Below are 9861 nucleotides of genomic sequence, written 5' to 3' on the forward strand. Positions count from 1 at the left end.
AGATATACATTCACGTGAAGCAAGGCGCTGTCAGGCTACACATGTGCCTGGCAGGTTGCCATAGCGATGGCTGGAGTAAACACAGCCGGAGAAGATAGAGGGAAAGACACAACAGGGGTCTAATGCTTGTACAGTAGCTGCTTCTATTTAGACACTAGTTATGATTATCTCTGCTGATATTTCTACAAGACATAAAGCTTGTATTCAAGTTTAGAAAACTGTTTTTTTCTTTTCTTTTCCTTGTTTAAAACAACTTTTCCTATGGTTGTTCCAAATTTGGGAACCATACAGCAGACTTTCTAGATGTAACTGCCATTACTAATGGTTTTCATGTCGATGCTGATGTTGTGTCTGCAACAGTACAAAAGGGATCTTGTCTGCTAACTAAAAGAGTTTCTTCTAACACCCAACAGGAATTATTACCCTATCCTATAATGACCCACAGGAATTCAGTAACGGGAAAAGAGGCACTTACTAACAGGAATTGAATGTCCCTTAGAGTACATTCCTGCTTTGACATTCACTGTTTAGAAATGTGCATCTCAAATTGTTCTCAAAAATGAAGAGGAAGTTGGAAAGTGATGACTAAAAAAAAAAAAAAAAAAAAAACAAAACCCAAAACATAGAAGTTACTTGAATTAGAATTATTCATAAGTTAAAATGTTTACCTGAAGCATGAAATGGAACTTCATCAATGAAAAGGAAAGGACGGGCAATGATCCAGTAAAATACAAGCTTTCTGAAAATCCCAAAGGGGCATTTTTTCCCTCAATTATCTGAATAATTACAATTAGCAAGATAAAATTGCCAGAGAATTTACTGGTGACTACTGTTATGAATCTCTTGAAAGCAGAAATTCTAGACTGATCACTTCTACTTTTAGGTAGAACTTCAAACAAAATGAGTAGTGGAAAAAAAAAGAATGTTAAACAAATGGTGTGGGGACTGAATACTTCCCCGTTGGATCTGTTTGCCTATTGGTTTATTCTCCTTACAATAGATCACCCATTTTAGGTAAGATTTGCTGACAGTGATTAAGCTAAACAGAAGTAATCAGTAAAATGATGTGCTCTAAAGCAACTCTTATGCTATCTAAAATAACACATGAATTAACTTTCTTAAACTTCACTTTTTATGAACTTTGATTTTTTAAAAAAATCCATTTTGTATTTTTAAGAAGTTGCTTGAGAATAAGGTTTCTTCTTGAATATTTCTATCTATAAGAAGATATTACATAAAGTATTTTATTCCCCAAAAGGAAAAGTAGAGCTAATTCTTTTTAGATGCTCCTCCTCCCAAAGATTATAGTCAAGGCTGTTTCTTTTTCCATATTTGTTGTAAATTACTGTCACCTGGTGCTAGGTGGTCCATCTATAGCTGTCATCTTCTCTCTTGGCCAGACTTTGGGAACTGGCTTCCCTTTGATAAGAAGCCCTTTTCCCTTTTCCTTATATTTGGTGCCCACTTTCGTTGCCAGGATCAAAGCAATCCATTTGTATCCATGTTATACACTATGAGTCATACATGTCCATAATCTTTCATACAAACAAGGCAGTAAACTGGTGAGTGCTTGTCATTGGAAGAAATAAAAAATGAAAACAAAACAAAACAAAAAAAGAAGGCAACTGTATCATTCATTTACATGTCATCCGGCTAACTATGTCCTTACTATATGTTTAGAACTGTTACTGGACAAACAAAATAAATATGGTAATTAAATATGGCCCCTACTTTCAAGGTGTTTATCATCTGGAAGAGGAGATCAGATATGCCTACAAACAATTATGATAGAATTAAAACACAAGTGCCATGAGAGAGCTAGAAATATGAGCATCCAGGTGAGAAATAAATTGCTTTTCTCTGTTATGAATCTTAAAGTGGGCAGGACTAAGAACTCCTGGGATTCAAGAGTAAAGAACACTCACCGCCACCTTCAACCTCAGGGGCATTACAATTCCCTGCGGATTTTAATTTACCCTCAACGTCTCTGTTTAAATATCTTATTAGGATTTCAAACTCACCATGACCAAAATCAAATACTTCATTTTTCTCCTTAAATGGTCTCCACCTATCTTTCCCTCCCTCTGCTCCCAAACCATTTTCCTACTTCTGGTCTTCAGATAATCCTCTCTGTACATCTCATTCACTTTCTCCCTCATTGCCAGTCAAGAATATGTCAGATCACAAACTTTCTACTCCCTTTAGGCTCTTCCCCAAATCTTTTTTTTTTTTTTACTTTATTTACAGATTTTTACACTGGCAATAACATTTGCACTATTTTCTTTAGCTTTCGCCTCTCCTGACTGCAGTAGTCTAATTTATATCCTGCTGACAGATTCATCTTCCCAACGTATAGCCCCAATCATATAATTTCCACACTGAAACACATTTAGAGGCTCTAAATGAATTAACTATTCAGTATTAACTATTGACTGATAACTAGCCAATATTTTTCATCCTGGTAGCCACATATCTTGAGACTCTATTTCCAATCTTATTTTCTAAAACTTAACCTACATCCAATGTGTGATTTCCTTACATTTCTACACTAGAATATACTGATGTTTTCATGTTCCTACTCAAGAAATTCCATCGGTCTGGAATGTCCTGTTTTTCAAATTTCAAAGTTCATCATAATTTCCACTTTTATATGAAGTCTTTTCTGATGCCCTTACACCCCAAACTAAGCTCCCTATCATTCTTTATTCACCACTTAAGACTTACAGTATAGTCAAACTTCTTATTCCTTACCTCCTCTTCTCTTCCCCATTTCAAGGGCCATGGCTGAGTCTTAAGTATTCTCTATAAATCTATAGCATTTAGTATAATGCCTGTCTTACAGTGTGTTCAATCCATTTTTTCCATGAAACTGAATATTCGATCAGTATCAAATGAATCTCTCCAAGCAATTAAATTCTTCTTCAGATACCAATAAAATGATGTTTGTTCCCATTTGCAAATGCTTGAAACATTTTCATCTTTCCTAAATTAATGTAAACTCCAAAAAGCAAATGGCGCTTGAAGAGTAACTTGTTTCCAGGCCCTCTTCATTTCATTTCTTTCAGTCTTGACAGGAAAAGGCTCACAGATCTAGGCTTAAAAGCCAAAGGGGTTTAAAAGCCACAGGAGGGGTCTGTTCTGTTTTAAATACAATTTAGAAAACCTTGGGAAAGAATGACGGTTCCTTTTCAGGAACTTCACGTACATATTTCAACAGAACAGCTTTCCAAATTGGAGAATGTAAAATGTTATACCACCAACCAAGTAATAGAAAGTCACTCACTGCTGTGTAGAAAGATTCACTTGATTTTCACAATGAGCACAAAAGACTATATTGTATTTATTTAAATCTGGGACTGACAAAAATGTCAGAAGGAAAAAAAGAAAAGTAGTCAATTTCTCTAAAAGATCATTATTTAGGAATAAATCACTATGCAAAAAAGCATGGATCTTCTTGACAACTTGTGAATTTAAGGCAGATGAAATGCCTCCCTCCTCACCCCTAATAATCAATTCTGCTGATGAAATATGTTAAGCATTCTAAGTTTGGGGAATGTACAAAGCTTTGAAATCAATGTGTTTCCGGTACAGGGGGTTAGGGAAAGAACTTAATAAATCAGCTTAGGAAATGCTTCATTTCCTGCGGCATATCTGGGGGCGGAAACAGAACAGGCAGAGCCAGGTGCAACAAAATCATACAACCTGGTGGAAAACCTCTTCCAGTTCCTTCTGGGCACCACTTGGATGGGCAATTTATGCTCATGAGCTAAAGTTTCCTTTTTTAAGAAAAATGGAGTAGATTTTACAGACACTTTCCTTAACAAATAGGCTTGTTGGCAGAAGTTGAAGGAGATAGTCATTATGTAATCATTATATCTGCTTAAATAAGAAAGTACTTTACTTGGGTTAATAGTTCACTAGAAAGAAGACACCATTAACAGGTTGTGCTCACTACTGGTGAGTTAAAAGAAGTTGGTATTTTCCCCAAATGATCATAAACAGAAAATCTGCCAGGTCATCTCTGGGTTATCCTGTACCTTTCCATCTTTCTTACGGCCAGGTTTTGCAGGCTGATTCTTGATTTGACACTACTGAATTCTTGAACTGATACCATTCCGTTTTGCTTTCAGAAAGACATGTAATCCATTCAGAGTTTAACAATGCCGGGAAATTAGTGTACTTACAGACCTGGGGAAGGGGGCAGCTTCACCCAGACTTTCAAATTTATATTGACCTGACCCGTGTTTGTAAGCAGTGTTTTTCATGGCATTGGGATTCCTACCAATCTTTCCCATGCATACTGAAGAGTTACTTAAAAGCTCATATACTGATTTCTGTGGCCTCTCATAAATACTCTTTATTTTAAAACTCAGATTCTTGGTAACTCTTCTAAGTTAGGTTTTCTGGCCTTGATACCTGCTGCAACTTGACTCTGGAAACGCCAAGATGCATGGTAAGCCATCATAGGTGATTTTGAAGTGTTTGGGAATGAGTCCTAAATTTATGTATGTATTCTGAGAAATTAATGATAAATATTATTGAAGCAGTGTATGTAATTTTTCCTACATTATTACTCTATGTTAGAATTTTTGTAGGCAACAAACTTTTGAAAAGAGCACATGAAAAAATAAAATTAGAACTGATATTTTTCCAGGGCCCCTCAGAATCAATATTTCCCAACTGTGCTCTTTTATGATAGCTTGTACTTTGGTTTTCATGCTTATTAAATCTGTCGTGTATTAGAATTACATATTTATTTTTCCCCACACTACATTTACCACTGTTGGTAAGGACAATGGCTTAATCATTCATGTATTTCTTGCACTGATGACTACATGGTAAGATCCTAATAAATATTGATTAAATTTAATTGCGTACAGTGAATTCCTCAGAAAGGGTTAAAGATAAATGTTAATAATCTCTTGCAACTGGTCATTAATATAGTCAAGACTTATATTGATTCACATATAGCCTTTGGTTGAGTCTCTGAAACTGCCTTCAATGGGTAAGATTTTTGAGATGATGAGCCAAATGTTGTGTGTATATGTGTGGATTTGTGCTGGTTTCTGGAGCAAATAAATGTTGTTCACTTTTATCAAAATGACTCTCCTCTTTACTTCCCCTACCACCTCAAGATACTGCTATTCATTTTCCTAGGCAGCTTTATCCAACCTCTCAATTTATCAGAGCCAAAAGATAGTGGCCACGCATATAGGCCAGCATCTGCAATGCAATGTTTCTGACTACAGCCTTTCACCCATACTTGACAATCGTTATTTCCAGACTTAACACCTGAAAGGAGCACAGTGGTGAGAAATAGTACATTTTTAACCAGTATTTTATTCCCAGGTTTTTATTCTCAAAACATGCTATTGTGTATTCCCTGTACCTTTACGATCCCATCAAATACGCTGCAAGGCCACCGCACCAGCAAACATTTCCTTTCAGTGAAAACAAACATTCTCTCCGTGGAGCCTTCTCAATGCATTCCCAGTCAACATCCACACACTGGACACAGCAAATGAATTGCTGCAGCCACGTTTCAGGGCAAGGTCCCTGAGGGTAAACTGAGACTGAGTCCCCTGCTAGTGATTTCTGATCCACACCGTCAGAGCAATAAGAGAAAATGGTACCTGTGTCCTCTTTACTGCTATAAAGACTGAACAGAAGACAAAGGATGGTCACTTGAAGGGATTTCATGGTGCCCGCGGATCGGCTCCGTGGCTCTTCTCTTCAGAGTCAGGCGGAGACAACTCCCTCCCAGCCTGGCAGGGCCTTATTAGCAAATGGAAAAGGTGTGCTGAATGTGAACAGCCACTGCCCATTCCTACTTATTTCGGGGGCTCTGATAAAGAACGGGAGGAAATACACACACTCCCTTTGGGAGTTCAGCAGAGAGGAGATTTATTGTTTCAGTCCCTTACAGGAACTTTTTTTTCTCTTCCTTTGGCAGCCACTTGTGTTTTTGTTACTACATTATTTTGTTCTTCTTCAACAAAAAGGTCAGGGCGGGTGCTGAACAGAAACAGATCTTTCTTGAGAATGGACCATACAGCATTCTAACTTTTGTTTTGAAAGCGTGTTTTGGAGCGGTTATAAAAGGGGCCTTATTAAACAGAGATTCACTTTGGATAAAGAGGCTTTAACCGCCTGAGGGTTAAAGTTTAGAGCAAGATCCATAAGGAATCAACTTTTCTTCTTTCCTTCCAATTTGAAAGCCAGATTAGCAAAGACCATCTTCTGGAAATAAGTGTAAAACTTTAATAAATAGGTCATGCTCTGCTCTTGAGTAAGCAAAAAGACTTCTCAGGGATGTCCGGGGAGGTTTCTTAGGACATTTCTAATAGAATTAAACAATGGTATGTGACTCTTCACTGCTCATTCCTGTTTTTTATTGGTGGAATTTGATGCAGAATAAGGAAAAATTAGTTATACAGGCAACCCCTGCTTTTGGCAAGTAGGGTTCAGTGTTCGTGTTGCAGTGAGCTATTCTAGAGTCAGCACGCAACCTTCAGCAACAAGAGTGGCCCCGCCAAGCTCCTTCCCTGGAATGACACTCAGTGTCTCAGCGTCAAGCCACCGCAGTGTTAAACTCTACCCTGTGAGCATCTGCGATTTATCTCCATTTAACCTGTGCGTCCATTAGCAAGATGTGTCTTAAGCTATGAGAAAAGCCTAAGAAAGATTATTTTTGGTTTTGGAGGGAGGGGGTTGAGAGTGCTCAAAAATTCTCCATATAAATTAATGATAATTGCTTCTTCACACCATTTCCACTTAGGAAAGTTTTCATAGGAATGCCTTATTTTCAGATAGCCAGGGAAACCTTGTACACCCCCCATGGGCACTCTTCTCCAAGAAATATGATCGAAATGGCACTGGGGTAGAATGGTCTCCCAGCAAGTCAGTGAGGTCGGGAGAGACGGACTCTTCAGACCAGAATGCCAACTAGGAAAGACTCTCTGTATATTAGGGCTCTCTCTGATGTTAGTAGCATTTGATTAAGACGTTGTGATAGCATAGCCACAGCCCTGGCTACAATGTGTGCCCAGGAATTCTACACTTTTCCTTAACCACTGTCTGCACAGCTAATCTCATCCAATGATCCTTGTAAAACCTTTAGGTATGAAGTCTCATGGAAAAAAGAGTGTCAGTAATCAGTATAGAGCCATCTGTTTCACAACGAAAACTACTGCAAAATTATACTTTTACATGGTTATAAGAAAGACACACAATTCACTGCTGCACCTTGCTGAGGAGGACTCATTACAAAAGTGGTTAGAACAAGTCAACTGATCAAAATATCCCAAACTCTAGCTTGTTTCTTCCTAAATTATACCAAGTCTCAGAAGAGCCTCCAAGTTTATATTTTGTGCATAAGCAAGACCAAGTTTTACCCTCTCTTCTAATTAATTTTCTAAAATAGACCGCCTTTGGACTTGTTACTTTATTTGGCATATCCTGGACAGTATAAAGATAGTAATGTATGTGAATAGTTGTCACATGCACTTACCAGAAATAAATCGAGGTGTGGCCATGAATTCACAGGCGAGCACTTACATTGCCTCACTTCCTGCTCCTTGTTCTGCTCTGACTGTGGAGTTTTCAGCACACAGTTGACCATAGTCATTGCTACAGGGGTTCAAGAGCTTTTTGATTTCTCAGCCCTAATTGCTAGGCATTTTCATGAAAAAGACTAGATACCTATTTTAAGACTATTTGATAAAAGAATATTATGTCAATTTAGAAGGAAAGCCTTGTAGATGAAAAAAAAAAACTAAAACTAAAACATAAACTAAGAAAATGCATTTTTAACAGTATGGAGCTTCCTCAAAAAGTTAAAACTAGAACTACCCTACCATCCAGCAGTTGCACTATTAGGTATTTACCCAAAGGATACAAAACTACTGATTTGAGGAGATACACGCACCCTGATTTTTATAGCAGCATTATCTACCTAGCTGAATTATAGAAAGAGCCCAATGTTCATCAACTGATGAATGGTTAAAGAAGATGTGGTTTATGGGGTTCCTAGGTGGCTCAGTCAGTTAAGCATCTGACTCTTGATTTCAGTTCAGGTCACGATCTCATGGTTTGTGAGATCAAGCCCTGCTCAGGACTCTGTGCTGACAGCATGGAGACTGCTTGGGATTTGCTCTCTTCCTCTCTCTCTGTCCCTCCCCCATTTGCACTCTTGTCATAGACTCTGGATCTGGAGTTCTTTCTTGTCCAGCAAGAAAGTGGGACACAGGATTAAAAATGCAAGAGATGGCTAATGTCCGGGAGAAGACAAGAGCCCCCATTAAGGGTCCTTGCCTGTTTTTATTAGGATCAGAAGGCTTACAAACATTGTGATGGACGTTCACAAAATGACAATGAAACTGTGAACATTAACTCATGGGCATGAGGTAAAGGGGGTTTTGAAGATATGCAGGGCTAGGGGTTTGGGTTAATACAAAACAAAATCTTGGGGCTGGGCAGAAAGTTGTTTACAGAAGACCTGAGGCACCACCTCTACCTAAACTGGTCTAGGGGATAAGAAAGACAGAGCATGCTATCTCAGGGACAACAAGGCACCTTTCTTTTGCTAATTAGCTCGTCTCTGGGCAACTTCACCCCAAGGCGGTCTATAGCCCTATTTACCTGTTTACCTATTTGGATCCTTCCTTCCCTTGAAAGCAGCTTTCTGCCATAGTACTAAATTGGGGGGCATTTCCTAATCTTGTTTATCTCATATACCTTTGTTCTATACTGGGGCCTTTGCCCCGCCCTCTCTATACCTATTTACCTAATCTTGTTTACCCAAACTTGGGTGTGAACATCCTATGGCTTTCTCATTCTTTATGCCTTGTTAACCCATCAGTGCAAGCCAGGGGTTTCCGAAGCTTATTCCCTACACATACTCTCTTTCTTTGTCTCTCTCAACCTCAAAATAAATAAATAAGTATTAAAAAAAGAAGATGTGGTATATATACAATGGAATATTATTCAGTCATCAAAAGAATGAAATCTTGCCACTTTGCAATGATATGGATAGAGCTAGAGAATATTATCTTCAGTGTGATAAGTCAGACAAAGACAAATACCATATGATTTCACTCATATATGGAATCTAATAAGCAAAACAAATAATCATAGGGGGATAAAAGAGAGAAGCAAACCAAGAAACAGACTCTTAAATATAGAGAACAAACTAATAGTTACCAGAGAGGAGGTGGGGGGTGGAGGATGGGTTAAAGTGATGGGGATTAAAGAGTATACTTGTGATGAGCATGAAGTGTTTTAAGTAAGTGTCGAATCACTAAATTGTACACCTGAAAATAATATTACACTGTATGTTAACTAACTGGAATTTGAATAAAAACTAAAAAAAAAAAAAAAAAGGAAAATGCATTTTTAAATGGCTTAGGCAAAAGGAAAAATAAAGAGTAATATAATGGGTCAGTTTTGTCTTAACATATCAGAAGGTATTTTTAAAGTAAAATAATTCATTCAAATGGGGATGATTGCAAGAAGAGACGGGAAGAACAATTGCATAAAATAGGAGGTTTATATACAAATAGGTATATTTATATACTTACATATATTTGCAGATATGTGTATGTCTAAAAGAGACTAGATATAAGCAAATTTAACAAATAGTACATATGATTAGTAGGATATATTATTTAATAAGTGGTTTGTGGCAAGTTGTTAATCATTTAAGAAATTAAAGTTAGGTTCCTATTTTACTTTGAATACTAAAATAAATTTTTATATGCTAAACAATTAAATGTGAAAAACAAAATCAGAAAATTCAGAGGCAATTATTTGCATGTAGCTGGGTTGGAGAGAACATTTTATGCACAACACGAAAAGCAGGGC

General features: G+C 37.5%; 1 protein-coding gene across 1 annotated transcript in view; it reads right to left on the reverse strand.

Moving 5' to 3' along the window:
• The window catches only part of EMCN (endomucin), a 94449-nt gene extending 88749 nt beyond the window's left edge, over positions 1-5700 (reverse strand). Inside the window, exon 1 of the mRNA XM_047091042.1 lies at positions 5634-5700. Within this exon, the coding sequence (XP_046946998.1) occupies positions 5634-5700 (67 nt within the window). The remainder of the gene's footprint in view (positions 1-5633) is intronic.
• Positions 5701-9861: the final 4161 nt, after the last annotated feature.

Source organism: Lynx rufus, unplaced genomic scaffold (genome assembly GCF_022079265.1).
Source record: "Lynx rufus isolate CCGP_SWC_20201006 ecotype Redwood Valley unplaced genomic scaffold, mLynRuf1.p SCAF_3, whole genome shotgun sequence".
Classification (NCBI taxonomy): Eukaryota; Metazoa; Chordata; class Mammalia; order Carnivora; family Felidae; genus Lynx; species Lynx rufus.